The 18327-nt window shown below is 42.2% G+C and overlaps 1 protein-coding gene across 3 annotated transcripts in view; it reads right to left on the bottom strand.

Moving 5' to 3' along the window:
* pdss1 (prenyl (decaprenyl) diphosphate synthase, subunit 1) overlaps positions 1-18327 on the bottom strand; it is a 43646-nt gene that overhangs the window by 9112 nt on the left and 16207 nt on the right. Inside the window, exons 6-11 of one of the 3 annotated variants that reach the window (XR_010969133.1) lie at positions 10853-10964; positions 10624-10769; positions 9605-9685; positions 9400-9513; positions 1115-1416; positions 872-952 (exon numbers count right to left, since the gene is read on the bottom strand). Coding sequence is in view for 2 of the 3 variants with exons in the window: in XM_068014023.1 (XP_067870124.1) it covers positions 872-952; positions 9400-9513; positions 9605-9685; positions 10624-10769; positions 10853-10964 (534 nt within the window). In the remaining variant the exon portion in view is untranslated. Of the gene's footprint in view, positions 1-871; positions 953-1114; positions 1417-9399; positions 9514-9604; positions 9686-10623; positions 10770-10852; positions 10965-18327 lie in introns of those variants that run through there. The other 2 variants (XM_068014023.1, XM_068014029.1) reach the window with 2 other exon arrangements.

Raw genomic sequence — 18327 nt, 5'->3', positions numbered from 1 at the left:
CGGTTTTGAATATTGTGTATAATATACCTATATTACGACTTGTCACATAACTGTTCCATGTTACAACCATATTTAGTGTTATTTTAATTTTCTTACAAACTGGCAACTGTAGCAGGACTTGCCTAGCGACTTCCTGCTCGTGTGACACAAAGTATCTGAAATGATCGGGATCTGTAGGAAAGTTTTGACAGGAGTGTGGGGTTAATTCCCTCCAGTCACGGTAAGCATGTGTGCAGTAATGAAAGCTCTTGGTTGGCACAGAGGAGCTAATCCCTGAGAAAATTGATTGTAAGATGTTGTGGCATACAGAGAAGTTGCTAGATCACAAATTACTAAACTGGTAACACTTGTTATAGTATGTGGCTTACTTTGGTGTGTAGAGAAGTAACGAATCTCTGAACTGGCAAAGGAAGTGAAGAATGGATGACACTAACTTAAACAGTTGTGTGACCTGATGATCACATTAAGTTAGTAGCAGACGGTTGCTATCACTGACCGCACAGATTAGGAAGTCGGCAGCTGATAATGGAATGGGATGGTCAGAATAACAAACAGGTTATTGCAAGACTTGAACATCCTTCATTAGAAGGATTAAAGCACCAATATTCCCATGTTGTGATCACCAACTTCAACTTCTCCCTTCAAGTTGTTCGTGATGCCGAGTTGGGGACACATCTCTATTCGAACTTTGCTGGGCCAATATCCTGGAATTTCCTGACATCACTGTGGACAAGGACTGGGACTGCAGCACAAGGACTGCAGTTATTTAAAGCCCATTATCTGCAGCTGAACAATACATGCAGCCTTGCCAGCATTACCCTGCATTGACATTTTAAAAAAGATATATAGATTTGTTTTACACTTTCCTTACCAGTTGTACATATTGCCAGGCCTGATCCACATCACCATCCGCACTGAAGCGTCTCATTATTAGAGCGTGCAATTCTGGAAACTAAATGATGAGAAATTTAAGTGCAATGTTTAAGCATTGCTTGTTTACACTCCCATTATTTAGGTTGTCCCCCAAGTGGTGCATTATAAGCATATAGAAATTAAGAAAACACATTCGGGGTATTTCCTGTAATTTGTACTCTAGCACTGCTGAACTCATTACCTGAATGGCCCCGGTATCTAGTGTTGCTATGATAGCAGGGTATTGAATTTCTGCAGAATAATAGTTGTTGGCACAGATTATGGGAGGCTTTCAAAACTGCACTACATGTATCAGCAGCTTCGAGGCTGCTGCCACTGCTATGGTGTGGCAGGGTCTTTAATGCCTGCTGCAACAGAGCTCCAGTCAACACCTTGAATCCACTCCCAGGCATTTAAATATGTCCATGAGGTAGAGGCTTGATTAACTAGGGTTAGCTGTGCATCTTGGTGTGGACGAAGTTTCAATTGCTGCACTTCAAATTCCTGAAAGCAGAAAATCTAGGCATGACCTTCAATCAATGACATTACTGGAATCTAAAAATGTTTTGAACTAGGCTGTAGGCATGATTTAACTCAGCAGGGCTTATTAATTCCAATTCTCCACACCTACCCCGCAGGAGGGAGGTTCCTAAAATCAACAGGAGTAAGCCATTCAGTTACATCATGGCTGATCTGTACTTCAACTCCATTTACCCACCTAATGAGCCATATCCCTTGAAATCCTTGATTAATGAAAATCTATCTCTGTCTTAAATTTCAATTGATTCAGTGCCCAAAGCCTTTCAAAGAGTATTCCAGTTTTTCACTACCCTTTGTATGAAATAAGTGCTTCCTGATTTTACTCCTAAATTTAGCTTTAATTCCTTTCTCTGGACTTCCCAACAGAGAAATCTAGAATAAGAGTGTTTTACCAACTGTCAGTACTAGACATGTCCCTGTATATTTGCCAAGTCCAAATCAGTGAATGCTTCGTGAATGGGGGTTTGCAAAATGGAATAACCCTCAACCAAAGTATTAAGGACTGACTGAGAGGCCCAGAAAGTAGTTATAGATTCTAATCAGTCTCTACTGCCTCTCTATTTGGATGGGAGGGGCTTGCAGGGAGGTTGCAAAGAAATTTGAAAGAGGTTGCAAAGAAATTTGAAAATTCCTGTCATTGACTTGAATATTAAGGCCAGTGGACTACGGAGGGCATTAAAGAAGTCCTACATGACTTCTACAAACATCTAGAGATAGAGTGCAGACATGGGTTTGGTGAGTGGAGAGTTTGGTGAAGGGGGGAGGAGGTGCTCCTTTTTTCACCCTCCAGTATTTGGATCGTTCTTCAGTACAGTGGAAAAACAGTTGGTTGGGAAGATCTATAAATAAAAACTAAAACTTTAAAATACCTAAAACACATACCAGTGTAATTAAGAAATGTATAAAAATAAAAAAAACTTAGGAGTAGGTGGTACTAGCATTTAATAAGCAGAGTAAATAGTATAAATAGGAATTATTCTAAGTTAATTAAGAAAATAATTAAGAAAATAACTAACTAAAATAAGTAACAATGGCAGGACAGGCGTTGTGTTGCAGCTGTGGAACGTGGGATCTTCTGGACACCAACGCAATGCAGGACAAACACGTCTGCAGAAAGTGTAAGCAGTAATCAGGATTACTGATCTGGAAGCTGAACTGCAGACACTGTGCAACATCAAGGAGGGGGAGATACCTGGACATTTTGTACCAGAAGATGGTCACACCCTTTAGAATAGGGTCATCTGTTTTAGTCAGCGGTGAGGGACAGGAGGGTGTGATGAGTGAGGCAGGAGAAGGGACCGAGCAGACAGTAGTGGAGGAACCTCAGCCGTTGCAATTGTTAAACAGGTTTGAGATGCTTGTAATCTATGTGGATGTATTAATCCTTGGATTATTACCTGAGCCATGTGCAAATTGGCATAGGGCAAATAAGATTAGAGAAATGAATGCGTGGCTCAAAGACTGGTGTGGGTTCTGGTTTGTGGGGCGCAGGCACCAATACTGGGGAAAGTGGGGGCTGTACCGTTGGGATGTGTTACACTTGAACGGTGCTGGGACCAGTGTTCTAGGGAGCCACATAACTAGGAAAGTAGGGAGGGTTTAAAACTAAATAGTGGGGGCAAGGGATCAAATCTGGGAAGATGTGGTCAAAGAGTAGAGACAAGAGAGAAAGGTATTTATATGGGAAATGATAAACAGACTATGACAGGAAGGGACAGAGTGTACAAATCCAAGTAAAATCAGCAGATAAGGCTAGAGGTTACAAAAATAAAAAAAGGACAAAACTAATAACGTTTCTGAATGCACGTAGCATTCAAAACAAAATAGGTGAACAGATAGCGCAAATAGAAATAAATACAATCTGATGATCATTACAGAGACATGGCTGCAGGATGACATGGATTGGGACCTGAATACTGAAGGGTACATGACATTTAGGAAGAATAGGAAGCTAGGAAAAGGTGGAGGGGTCACTGTGTTAATTCATGTAGAAGCAGTTTGGGTAGAGATGAAAGAGAAAGGCAGTAAGTCACTTGTGGGAGTGCTGTACAGGCCCCTGAACAGTAACCACACAGTAGGATGGGGTATAAAAGGAAGAAATAATGGGAGCTTGTCAGAAAGGTATGGCGATAATCATGGATTTTAATCTACATGTAGACTGGGAAAAACCAATTGGCAAAGGTATCCTAGATGAGGAGTTCATAATGTTTTTGGAATAGTTTCTTAGAACAGCACATTCTGGAGCCAGACAGCAAGCTTTTTAAAAAAAAAAAATATTTGTTCATGGGATGTGGGTATCACAGGCTAGGCCAGCATTTATTGCCCATCCCTAATTGCCCTCAAGAAGGTGGTGGTGAGCTGCCTTCTTGAACCGCTGCCCTGGATGATGTCAAGCTTCTTGAGTGTTGTTGGAGCTGCACCATCCAGGCAAGTGGAAAGTATTCCATCACATTCCTGACTTGTGCCTTGTAGATGCTGGACAGGCTTTGGGGAGTCAGGAAATGAGTTACTTGCTGCTCTTGTAGCCACAATATTTATGTGGCTGGTCAAGTTCAGTTTCTGGTCAATAGTAACCCCCAGGATGTTGAAATTGGGGGATTCAGTGATGGTAATGCCATTGAACATTTAAGGGGAGATTGGAGATGGTCATTGCCTGGCAATTGTGTGGTGTGAATGTTACTTGTCACTTATTAGCCCAAGCCTGAATGTTGTCCAGGTCTTGCTGCATCTGGACACAGGCTGCTTCAGTATCTGAGGAGTCATGAATGGTACTGAACATTGTGCAATCATCAGCAAACATCCCCACTTCTGACCACATCAGCTGAAGATGGTTGGACCTAGGACACTACCCTGAGGAACTCCTGCAGTGATGTCCTGGGACTGAGATGATTGACCCACAACCATCTTACTTTGCGCTAGCTATGACTCATAGCAGCAGAGAGTCTCCCCAACACTGCCCCCCCTCCCCGATTCCCATTTACTCCAGTTTTGCAAGGGCTCCTTGATGCCATACTCGGTCAAATGCTGCCTTGATGTCAAGGGCAGTCACTCTCACCTCACCTCACCTCTTGAGTTCAGCTCTTCTTTCCATGTTTGGACCAAGGCTGTAATGAGGTCAGGAGCTGAGTGGCCCTGGCAAAACCCGAACTGAGCATTAGCGAGCAGGTTATTGCTGAGCAAGTGCCGCTTGATGAGCACTTTCGTCACTCCTTCCGTTACTTGGATTTGTCTTGCTTCTTGTGCACAGGACATACCTGGGCAATTTTCCATGTTGCCGGGTAGATACTAGTGTTGTAGCTGTACTGGAACAGCTTGGATAGGGGTGTGGCTAGTTCTGGAGCACAATTCTTCAGTACAATTGATTGGCAAATTTGCTGAGACACAAAAATTGGTGGTGTCATTGATACTGAAGAGGATAGCTGTAGACTCCAGAATGATATCAATGGTTTGGTTGAGTGGGTGGAGAAGTGGTGGAATTCAATCCAGAGAAGTGTGAGATAATGTACTTCAAGAGGGCAAATAAAGCGAGGGAATACACAATAAACAGGAGGATATTGAGAGGGGTAGAAGAAGTGAGAGACCTTGGACTGCATGTTCACAGGTCCCTAAAGGAGGCAGGACAGGTAAAGCGGTGAAGAAGGCATATGGAATGCTTTACTTTATTGGCCAAGGTTTGGAATACAAAAGCAGGGATGTCTCGCTGGAACTATATGAAACGCTGGTCTGGCCATAGTTGGGAGTATTGTGTACAGTTCTGGTCGCCACATTACAGGAAGGACATAGTTGCTCTGGAGAGAGTGCAGAGGAGATTTACAAGAATGTTGCTCGGGCTCAAAAGTTGCAGCTAAGTGGAAAGATTGGATAGGCTAGGGTTGTTTTCCTTAGAACAGAGGACGCTGAGAGGTGACTTAATTGAAGTGTACTGATTATGATGGGCCTAGATAGCGCAGACGGGAAGGACAAGTTTCCCCTAGCGGAGAGGTAAGTTACCAGGGGGCAAAGATTTAAGGTGATTGGTAGAAGGATTAGAGGGGATACGAGGAAAAAAAACTTTTTCACCCAGAGGGTGGTGGGTGTCTGAAATTCACTGCTAGGAAAGGTGGTGGAGGCAGAAACCCTCAATTCTTTTAAAACGTACCTGGACATGCACCTGAAGTGCTGTAACCAGCAAGGCTATGGACCAGGTGCTGGAAGGTGGAATTAGATTGGGTGGCTAGTTTTCGGCTGGAACAGACACGACAGGCTGAATGGCCTCCTCCTGTGCTGTAAATCTTTCTATGGTTCTATTGCTGGAATGTTGTCAGGGCTCATAGCCTTTGCAGTATCCAGTGCCTTCAGCCGTTTCTTTATCACGTGGAGTGAATCGGATTGGCGGAAGACTGGCATCTGTGATGCTGGGAACCTCAGGATGAGGCTGAGATGGATCAACTACTTGACACTTCTGGCTGAAGACAGATGCAAATGCTTCAGCCTTGTCTTTTGCACTGACATGCTGAGCTCCACCATTGTTGAGGATGGGGGATGTTTGTCAAGCCGCCTCCTCCTCTCAGTTGTTTAATTGTCCACCACCATTCATAACTGGATGTGGCAGGACTGCTGAGCTCTGATCTGATCCTTTGGTTGTGGGATTGCTTAGCCCAGTCTATTGCATGCTGCTTCCACTGTCTGGCATGCAAGTAGTCCTGTGTTGTAGCTTAAGCAGGCTGACCCCTCATTTTTAGGTAGGCCTAGTGCTGTTCCTGGTATGCCAACCTACATTGCAGTCTTCATTGAACCAGGGTTGGTGCTCTAGCTTGATGGTAATGGTAGAGTGGGGGGATATGCCGGGCCATGAAATTATAGATTGTGGTTGAATACAATTCTGCAGCTGCTGATGGCCCACAGCGCCTCATGGATGCCCAGTTTTGACTTGCTAGATCTTCTTGAAATCTATCCAATTTAGTATGATGGTAGTGCCATACCAACACGATGATGGATACCGTCTGCACAAGGTCTGAGCGGTGGTCACTCCTACCAATACCGTCATGGACAGATACATCTGCGACAGGTAGATTGGTGATGACGAGGTCAAGTAGGTTTTTCCCTCACCACCTGCCGCTCACCTAGTCTAGCCACTACATCCTTAAGAAATTGGCCAGCTCAGTCAGTAGTGGTGCTACCAAGCCACTCCTGGTGATGGACGTTGAAGTCAGCCACCCAGAGTACATTTTGTGCCCTTGCTACCCTCAGTGCTTTTTCCAATTGGTATTCAACATGGAGAAGCACTGATTCATCAGCCAAGGGGTGGGGGCAATAGGTAGTGATCAGCAGGAGGTTTCCTTGCCCATGTTTGATCTGATGCCATGAGACTTCATGGGGTCCGGAGTCAATGTTGAGGACTCACATGGCAACTCCCGCCCGACTATATACCACTGAGCCACCACCTCTGGTGGGTCATGACATACCCAGGGACGGTGATGTCTGGGACATTATCTGTAAATATAAAATGACGGTGGAGGGACCGAAGGTATGGTAGCTAAATTTGCTAATGACACAAAGACAGGTAGGAAAGTAACTTGTGAAGAGGACATAAGGAGGGTACAAAGGGATATAGATAAGTTATGTGAGTGGGCAAAGACCTGGCAAATGGCATATAATGTGGGAAAATGTGTAATTGTCCATTTTGGCAGGAATAAAAAAAAAAGTTATCTAAATGGTGAGAGATTGCAGAGCTCCGAGATGCAGAGGGATCTGGGTGTCCTAGTGCATGAATTGCAAAAGGTTAGTATGCAGGTATGGCAAGTAATTAATTAGGAAAGCTAATAGAATGTTATCATTTATTGCGAGGGGAATTGAATACAAAAGTAGGGAGGTTATGCTTCAGCTATACAGGGGATTGGTGAGACTACATCTGGAGTACTGTGTACAGTACTGGTCCCCTTATTTAAGGAAGGATGTAATTGCGTTGGAAGCAATTCAGAGAAGGTTTACTAGACTAATACCTGGAACGGGCAGGCTGTCTATGAGGAAAGGTTGGACAGGCTAGGCTTGTATCTGCTGGTGTTTAGAAGAGTAAGAGGCAACTTGATTGAAACAAAAGATCCCGAGGGGTCTTGACAGGGTGGATGTGGACAGGATGTTTCCTCTTGTTAGAGAATTTAGAACTAGGGGTCACTGAGTAAAAAAAATAAGGGGTCACCCATTTAAGACAGAGGATAAGGAGAAATTTATTTTCTCTGAGGGTCGTCAGTGTTTGGAACTCTCTTCCTCAAAAAGGTGGTGGAAGCAGTCTTTGAATATTTTTAAGGCAGAGATAGATAGATTCTTGACAAGCAAAGCGGGTGAAAGGATATTTGGGGGGGGGGGGGGGGTGTAATCGGGAATGTGGAGTTGAGGTTACAATCAGATCAGCAATGATCTTGTTGAATGGCAGAGCAGGCTCAAGGGCCTGAGTGGCATACTCCTGCTCCTAATTCGTATGCATGTATATTTCAAGCACAGGTTCACTAGACAGTGATTAGAAGCAGTAAGCCTCATGTATTGCCAGCCAGATACAGAAACACTGCCCCCAGCTGAGATTAGCAGAGAGTGGGTTTGAATCCATAACATACCTTGTCTGCATAGCTCAGCTGCTTGCTTCCTTAACCAACTTAGGCAGAGAACACAATAAATAACTAATCCTCATCACATCAATACATTAATGTCCTTTTGAGAGTACAGCAACCAAAATTGTATACAGTATTCAAAATCTGACCACAAAGAGTTGTAAAAGGTCTAGATAATTTAAAATTGATATATCCTTAGTCTCAGAGGTCCTGCCCAAACAAATACCTTTTTCTTCCCTTCTTGTCCCTTTTTACCATTTTGTTTACATTTGCAGGATTAAATGCACATTACTTTGGCTAATTTATTGCAAGTGGCAATAGATTTTATAATAGCGGAGTTTTTTTTGGGAGGGGGGGGTGCAGGAAATCTACACAGAACACACTGGTCATTATCTCCACCTTAAAAAAAAGGTGGATCACCAAATTCATTTATCTTTGGGCATATGGTGATGTTAGTGAGTGACATGTACATCATGTTGCTGCCAGTGTTTTTATTAGTTAGTACCTATTACAGGGTATAAGGTCTTCCTAGCTGCCCATCTAAAATTTCCATCACTGTTAACATCACCTGGCTGAGGCTATGTGAACATGCAGCCCAAGACCAAAAGTGGTTTAAACCCAACTGTTCACTTCAAACTGGTTTTCAATAGCAGCTGCTAGCATCAATGTTGCAAAGTGTTATATCATCATGTGTCATGGCTCAGTTGGTAGCGCTCTTGCCCGAGTCAGAAGGCTTTGGGTTCAAATCCCGCTCCAGAACTTCAGTACAAAAAAAAAGGCTGACACTCCAGCAAGGGAGTGCTGCACTGTTGGAGGTATCTTTTGGATGAGACGTCAAACCAAGGCCCTGTCTTTCCCCTCAGGTGGATGCAAAAGAACCAATGGCACTATTTTGAAGAGAAGCAGGGGAGTTATCCCCAGTGTGCTGACCAATATGTATTCCTCAATCAACATCACAAGCACAGATAATCTGACCATTCTCATTATTGCTGTTGGTGAAAACTTGCTGTGTGCAAATGGGCTGCTGCATTTCCACATTACAACAGTGACTACACTTCAAAAAAAAAAGTGCTTTGGGAAAGGTACTATATAAATGCAGGTCTTTCTATGCCATTGAATGTACCAATGATTGATATCAGATTCAATTCTACTTTAATTCCAGGTACATTACTGTAGAATATTGCAGGTAATATTAACTTAATTTTTTTTAAACAATAAAATGAAATTCACACTCCAAACTTATTTCTCCAGAGTCTAAATAACTGCGTTCAATTTTGCAGCCAGCTCTCTATCACAGTCAAATAAAATTTCTCCTTTTTATAGAAACAGTTCTACAATTTATATTTATAAATGATGTCATTACCTGTTGGCAAGCAAACAATACTGGGCCTGTTGCCAATCCAAGCTTCAGGTCAGTAGCTGCAGGTTTTCCTAATTGATTAGTGCAGGAGGTGAAGTCCAACACATCATCTACCAACTGAAACAAGTACAGGTTTTAAAAAATGGACTTTGCAACAGGTTATCTTGTGCAAGGAGTCACAATAAACGGCACATTATCTGTACATTACCTGAAAAGCTATCCCGATATTTCTCCCATATTGATATGCAATTTCCTGGACATCTGGATCACAGTTACCAAGTATAGAGACCTTTTTAAATATAAAAAAAGGTCAAATAAGAACACATACAATTATTTTCAATAAAGTCTTTGATTTTTAAATCCTGGATTAGTTTTTACTGATTTGATTTGAGCAACAAACTTGACAACTCTCAATTTCACAAACTTGATCTGGTTTGTGTACCTATTTTAGATGCATATTGTCTCCAGTGTGGTCTGCAGCCTGGAACATTTTATCTGTCTAGTATACCATAAAAAACTTCGTAAAATTATAATAGTATTTATTAAAACAATATCTTGCACATGCCATCTGCAGAGCTACTAAATCATACAGACCAGTTTGGCTCCTCATCAGTGTTGAGTTAATTATGCAAGTCATGGCTGTAGTTGGGCTGGTACAATTAGTCCAGCACCTCAGAGCTAGGAAGCAGCAAGGAAGGAAATTATCTTGACCCCTACTGGTAAGTACATCTGAGGTTCAAGCTCAACAATGAATAACCAGTCACTCTCCAGACCTTCACATAAAGAATGGCCACTTCAGTAGGTTACAAAGAGCTACTGCTACCTGCGGAGCTGCAACCCACCATTAAGGCAGTACCCTCAAATGGAGAGACAAAGGGAGAAAATTGGAAAAAAAGTGATATAAAATCATTAAAAGGTCTAAATAAATAAATTTTTTCAAAATTCAATCCCCATTCCAATCCTTGAATAAAAAAATATTTTTAAAAAATCAAGTCTTCACGTCAAGTAAAGCAACAGTGTAGTTATAAAATCTATAAATCCATTTAAGACGACGTTTGAGTTCCTGACCACTTCCATTAAGTTTTTTTTTAAAAAAGGCACTTCTGGACTGATTAATAGCAGCTATTTGGCTAAAAAAAAAATCTCAATCCTTGTACAGAATCAAGCCATGCATGTGAAACGGAGAAATGAGGTGCACTTCATTACCATCACAATGTGTCAACACACCATAATTCCAGCTGCTTTATTTAAGAACGTACATACTGCTTTACAACTGTTTGCTATGAGACTTGCAGTCTTCTTGAATGTTTTCTCAAGGTAATGCACAAATCTTTCATTCTCATTTTCTTTGGAGCCCAGCTGCATAAATTCACCTACACAGGAAGATAAAGGTACTAATTCACAAGCCATTAACTGTCAAGACTGTTTTATGCCTTCAAATCAATTTTAAACTAACCTCGTACCAAGTCTTCAATTGCTTGAGTAAAAATGGATACTACAGTGTTGTTACCAAGACGGGCAAGGGCCACGGAGGCTGCAGAGAGAACAAAGTCTCCAGCCAAAATAGCCTGCAATGAAAATTAATTGTATGATGCACTATAGTAGCAGGGGGGGGTGGAAAAACAAACACATTTGACACAGTATCAATAAGCCAGGTTATTGCATATTTCTTGAACTGACTCAGGGCTGGACATATTGTTTATTTATTTATTTATTTATTTATTTATTTAGAGATACAGCACTGAAACAGGCCCTTCGGCCCACCGAGTCTGTGCCGACCAACAACCACCCATTTATACTAATCCTACATTAATCCCATATTCCCTACCACATCCCCACCATTCTCCTACCACCTACCTACACTAGGGGCAATTTACAACAGCCAATTTACCCATCAACCTGCAAGTCTTTGGCTGTGGGAGGAAACCGGAGCACCCGGCGGAAACCCACGTGGTCACAGGGAGAACTTGCAAACTCCGCACAGGCAGTACCCAGAACTGAACCCGGGTCGCTGGAGCTGTGAGGCTGCAGTGCCAACCACTGCGCCACATTGTTCTGAAAACATTATCAGACAAGGAGAGCCCGTTGTTTCTCAGCCCTATCAGCAAGGTGTTGAGCACATACCATAACAACTGTTATGTTTTCCTATATTAAGTACAAAGAAAAATTACTTTACAGCTTTATACTTTTTTGTCCTCTTTCCCTCTTTCTTTTAGTACAATAGAGAGTGATGACCTTAGTTCTAAAGATCAAAATGTAGAATCAGTTTGGGCAGAGATAAGAAATAGCAAAGGAAAGAAGTCACATGTGCGAGTAGTTTATAGGTCCCCTAACAGTCACTACACTGTAGTACACAGTATACAGAAATAAATAATGGAGGCTTGTTAAGAAAGGTACAGCAATAATCATGGGTGATTTTAATCTACATATAGATTGGATGAATCAGATTGGCAAAGGTCGCCTGGACGATGAGTTTGTAGAGTGTATTCGGGGTAATTTCTCAGAGCAGCATGTTCTTGAGCCAAGGAGCAGGCTATTCTATACCTGGTAATGTGCAATGAGACAGGATTAATTAACGACCTCATAGTAAAGCAGCCTCTAAGTAGTAGTGATCATTACATAATTGAATGTCGCATTCAGTTTGAGGGCAAGAAGCGTGGGTCTAAGACTAGTGTTTTAAACTTAAATAAAGGCAATTACAAGTGTACGAAGGCAGAGCTGGCTGAAGTGAACTGGGAAATTAGGTTAAAGGGTAGGACAGTAGAGATGCAGTGGCAGACAGTTAAGGAGATATTTCATAACACTTAGCAAAGATACATTCCAGTGATAAATAAAAAGACTGAGAGATACACCATCCATGGATAATTAAGGAAGTTAAGGATAGTATCAAATTGAAAGAAAAAGTGTACAATTCTGCAAAGATTAGTGGTAGATCAGAAGATTGGACAGAATTTAAACACCAGCAAAGAATGACAAAGGTGGAGAAATTGGAGTATGTAAACAAGCTAGAAATATAAAGTGGATAGTAAGAGTTTCTACAAGTATTTAAAAAGGAAAAAGTAACTAAAGTGAATGTTGGTCCTCTAGAGAGAGTGAGTCTGGGGAATTAACAAAGGGAAAAATCAGGAAATGGCGGATGAGTTGAACAGATATTTTGCATTGGTCTTCATTGGGTAGAAGGCACAATTAACAACCCAGAAATACTTGTAAATCAAGAGTTGAAAGGGAGGGAGGAACTTAAAACAACTACAATCACCAGGGAAATGGTAGAGAAAACTACTAGAACTAAAGGCTGACAAGTCCCCAGGACCTGATGGCCTGAATCCTAGGGTCTTAAAAGAAGTAGCTGCTGAGAAGTAGGTGCACTGGTTGTAATTTTCCAAAATTCCCTAGATTCTGGAAGGGTTCCATCAGATTGGAAAATAGAAAAGGTAACTCCTCTATTCAAGAAAGGAGGAAGACAGAAAGCAGGAAACTACAGGCCATTTAGTCTAACATCTGTCATGGGGAAAATGCTAGAATCTATTATTAAGCAGATTATAAGCAGAGCACTTAGAAACTCTTAATGCAATCAGGCAGAGTCAACATGATTTTGTGAAAAGGAACTAGTGTTTGATTAATTTATTAGAGTTCTTTGAGGAAGTAATAAGCATGGTGGATAAAGGGGAACCTGCAGATGTGGTGTACTTGCTAAAAAGAATTTGATAAAGATTACAACACAACAAAAGAGTTCATGGTGTAGGGGTAACCAATTAGCATGGATAGAGGATTGGTTACCTAACTGGAAGCAGAGAGTAGGGATAAATGGGGCATTTTCAGGTTGGCAGAATTTGACTAGTGGAGTGCCACAGGGATCAGTGCTGGGGCCCCAACTGTTTACACCCTGTCAATGATTTGGATGAAAGGACTGAATGTATGGTTGTTAAATTTTCTGATGACACAAAGATAGCTGGAGAGTGAGCTGTGAAGGGGACATAAAGAGTCTGCAAAGGGATATAGATAGGTTAAGTGAATAGGCAAAGATTTGGCAGATGTATAATGTGGGAAAATGTGAACTTGTCCACTTTGGCAGAAAGAATAGATAAACAGTATATTATTTAAAATGGAGAGATATTGCAGAACTCTGCAGTAGAGGGATCTGGGTGTCCTGGCACACGATTTACAAAAGGTTAGTATGCAGGTAGAGCAAGTGATTCGAAAGGCAAATGGAATGTTGTTGTTTATTGCAAGGAGAATGGAATATAAAAGTAGATAAGCTTTGCTACAGTTGCACAGGGCACTGGTGAGACCACATGTGGAATACTGCCTGCAGTTGTGGTCTCCTTACTTAAGAAATTATGTAATTGCATTAGAAGCAGTTCAGGAAAGGTTCATTCGACTGATTCCTGGGAGGAAGGGGTTATTTTAGGAGGAAAGGTTGGACAGGCTGGGCCTGTATCCGTTGGAGTTTAGAAGAATGTGAGGTGATCTTTTTGAAACATACAAGATCCTGAGGTGACTTAACAGGGTGGATGCTGAGAGGATGGGTTCCCCTTATGGGAGAGACTAGGGGGGGGTCTCCCTTTTAAGATGGAGAATTTTTTTCTCTGAGGGTTGTTAGTCTGTAGAATTCTCTTCCCCAGAGAGCACTGGAGGTAGGCGGAGTTAGATCGATTCTTAATCGACAAGGGAATCGATAGGTAATAGACAGGAAAGTAGAGCTGAGGCCACAATCAGATCGGCCATGATCTTATCAAATGGCAGAGCAGACTTGAAGGGCCAAATGGTCTACTCATGCCCCAATTCATTTGTATGCATGTTTGTACCCGATTTGACATCGAATTCATCCACTCTTAATTCACTCTCCTTTTCAGTCCTTCCTAGTTATTTCTCAATCCTTTAATCTCATTGGTTAAAGAGATACATTGTTTGTCCCATTGGTCACCAAGGTTCCATATGCCCTTGCAACACCAGCTTGCACTCCCAGCAACTTTGTGGGGATAAAATGTTAAAACCTAAATATGTAGAAACAGGGCAAGCCCCAAGATGCTCCAGTAAAATCCACACATTTATAGTAACTTAGCATGCTCCAGAAACATTTAAATTCCTATGTCTAGACAGCATATCGCTAATACTTTTACTGATTACACTTTAGTTTGTACTGTCATTCACATTTTCAGGAAACCAGTCTTCTGGTGCTTGACTTAGTCATCCCAATGGGTGCAATATATTTGGCTGGTGGAGAGCAGGGAAGTTTAAATGGACAAAGCAAGGCAAGTGAATCATGCAGAATGCTCGCCCAAAGAGGCAAAGAACAAAAAATTATATTTAACACAAGCCCCAAGATTGGCAGTTTAAACAAGCAATATTTTACGAACAAATGAGTTAGGAGCAGAAGTGGGCCCTCGACCCCTCGAGCCTGCTCTGCCATTCAACAGGTTCACGGCTGAACTGATTACTCCACATTTCCACCTACCCTCGATAACCTTCCACCCCCTTGCTTATCAAGAATCTATCTCTGCCTTAAAAATATTCAAAGACTCTGCTTCCACTGCCTTTTGAGGAACAGAATTCCAAAGACTCACGACCCTCAGAAAAAAATTTCTCCTCATCTCGGTCTTAAATGGGCAACCCCTTATTTTTAAACAGTGACCCTAGTTCGAGATTCTCCCACAAGGGGTAATATCCTTTCCACATCCACCCTGTCAAGACCCCTCAGGATCATATATGTTTCAATCAATGTGTTTTGCTTTGAAGAATACTCCTATGCAATCTACTGTGTAGTTTTACAAGGTTTACAAAGGTGATGCAAAATCTTTGGATCTCTGCCCTCTGCAATGTAAGTACTGCTGACATTTGCAACATCCAATTATTGGTTGTAGACATTTTGTCCAATTTAGCCATTAAAAAAATGCAACACATAACATGCCCTATATCTTTTTTTAAAAAGTATTTTTTCTGCTTCCTTGCTTCATCCTCCCCCTTAAAGCTTTGATGCCTTGACAGAGTATGTGCCACAAGTGCTGATCCAGAGTGGCCATTTTCATTGATGCTGACAGACTATTGGCATGGGGCATCACAGCTGCACACAATCCTGTTCTCAACAGATGTCCCCTACCCAAAAATACAGAGGTCAAATGGAGCACTCCTACAGCCACTCCAGCAGAGAAAAACTATTTCATCAGACATCAGGAATCAAACTAAAGATCTTCCAGCTCTTATTGTTCAGCCAGTGTATCAAGGAGCTCAGCCATTAGAAAAACTTGGATGACATTTTGTAGTTTTAAATTTAAATCCCTACGGGTAAGAGCTCTACTTGCCAAAATAAGCCATGGACCACAAAAAAGGTAAGGGACAACATGAAACACGAAAAAGCAGTAAAGGCGGCAAAACACAGCACAGATCCAAGCAAGTGAGAGATACACAAAGAACAAAAGATGACAAAACAGATAGTAAGAGCCACAAAATCAGAGTATGAAAAGAAACTTGCAAGGGAACACAGGAAATAGGAGCAGGATTAGGCCATTCGACCTCTCGAGCTTGTTCCGCCATTCAATGAGATCATGGCTGATCTACTTCAACGCCATTTTCCCACACTATCCCCATATCCCTTCATATCTTAATATCTAGAAATCTATCGATCTCTGTCTTGAATATACTCAATTACTGAGTCTCCACAACCCTCTGGGGTAGAGAATTCCAAAGATTCACCATCCTGTGTGTGAAGAAATTCCTTCTCAGCTCAGTCCTAAATGGCCTACCTCTTATTCTGAGACTGTGTCCCCTGGCTCTAGACCCTCAAGCCAGGGGAAACATCCTTTCCGTGTCTACCCCGTTGAGCCCTGTAAGAATTTTGTATGCTTCAATTAGATCACCTCTCATTCTTCTAAACCCCAGAGAACATAGGTCCAGCCTCCTCAAAGGACAATCCCGCCATCCCAGGGATCAGTCTGGTGAACCTTCGTTGCATTCCCTCTACAGCAAGCATATACTTCCTTAGGTAAGGAGACCAAAACTATATACAATACTCCACGTGCAGTCTCATCGAGGCTCTATACAATTGCAGCAAGACTTCTTTGCTCCTGTACTCAAATCCTCTTGCAATAAAGGCCAACTTACCATTTGCCTTCCTATTTGCTTGCTGCACCTGCATGTTAGCTTTCAGTGACTTATGAACAAGGAAAAGAGGGTAATGAGGAGCAATATAGGCACCTTGAAAACTGAACAGTAATATTGTAAATGAAAATTAGGAAATGTTGGATATGTTAAATTATTACTCTGTTAACATTTACAGTAGAGCAAGATGATAGTTTCCTTGGGATGTCTATGATTTAATCAGGGACAGGTACCCACCGAAATTAACGCAAGCTAAGTAACAGTAATGAAGAAAATACTGGCATGAAAGAATGACAAATCCCCAGGATCAGATGGTTTCCACCCCAGGGTTTTAAAAGGAAGTAGGTGAGAACATTGTAGCTGCCCTAACTATAATCTTCCAAAGTTCTCTCTATTCCAGAATCATTCCTTTAGATGGGAATTTTTTTTAAAAAAATTCGTTTGGGAGATGTGGGCATCGCTGGCTAGGCCTGCATTTATTGCCCATCTCTAATTGCCCTTGGGAAGGTGGTGGTGAGCTGCCTTCTTGAACTGCTACATCCCTTGGAGTGTCGGTACATCCACAGTGCTGTTAGGAAGGGAGTTCCAGGACTTTGACCCAGCATCAGTGAAGGAACAGCGATATAGTTCCAAGTTGGGATGGTGTGTGGCTTGGAGGGGAACTTGCAGGTGGTGGTGCTCCTATGCATCTGCTGCCCTTCTATGGTAGAGAAGAAAGGCTGGCTCTGGTCTGACCCGAGCCCGACCTGGCCGGAGTCCTTTCATTTTTTCCCGCGCCCGACCCGACCATCAGTTAACCTAGCTTCCATTTTTCACTTTGTTGCTTATCTGCACAAGCTTACAAAAACTAACAACCTTGCAAGTCCAAAAAGTACATTAGCATTGGAGCCACGTACTGGAGGTGGTGATAGTGTGTCCAACCAGGCCCCGAATACCGGATCGGGAAGAACGACCCAACCCGAACCAGACATGTCGTCGGGTCGGGTAGCTATGCTCTAGTAGGAGGTCACGGTTTTGGGAGATGTCGAAAGAGCCTTGGCGAGTTGCTGCATTGCATCTTGTAGATGATATGCACTGTGTGTCAGTGGTGAAGGGAGTGAATGCTGAAGGCGGTGGATGGGGTACCAAATGGGCTGTTTTGTCCTGGATGGTGTCAAGCTTAAGTGTTGTTGGAGTTGCACCCATCCGGACCCCTAAGTGGACAGTATCCCATCATACTCCTGACTTGTGCCTTGTAGATGGATAGGCATTGGGGAGTCAGGAGGTGAGTTTTTTCACCACAGTATTCCCAGTCTCTGACCTGCTCTTGTAGCCACATCATTTATGTGGCTGTTCCAGTTCAGTTTCTCGTCAATGGTAACACCCAGGATGTTGATAGTAGGGGATTCAGCAATGGTAATGCCATTGAACATCACTGAACAAAACTGTGCACATCACTACACTACTTAAGAAGCGCGAGAGGGGGAAACCAAGGAATTATAGACCAGTTAGTCCAATATCTATAGTTGGGAAATTACTAGAGTCTATAAAGGATAAAGCGACTGAACATCTTGAGAATTTTCAGCTAAACAGAGAGAGCCTGCATGGATTTGTAAAGGGTAGGTCATGTCTGCAAAAACCTGACTGAATTCTTTGAGAGGTGGCTGAAGTAGTGGACAGGGGAATGTTTTTTTATATGGGCTTCCAGAAGGCATTTGATAAAGAGACTGTTAGCTAAAGTTGAAGCTCATAGAATTGATGGTAAATTATTGACCTGGTTAGGAAATTGGATGAGGGACAGGAGACAGAGTAAGGATAATGGGCAGGTACTTTATTTGGCAGGATGCGACTAATGGT

Source organism: Heterodontus francisci, chromosome 2 (genome assembly GCF_036365525.1).
Source record: "Heterodontus francisci isolate sHetFra1 chromosome 2, sHetFra1.hap1, whole genome shotgun sequence".
Lineage (NCBI taxonomy): Eukaryota > Metazoa > Chordata > Chondrichthyes > Heterodontiformes > Heterodontidae > Heterodontus > Heterodontus francisci.
This window is presented reverse-complemented; position numbering and strand designations above follow the sequence as displayed.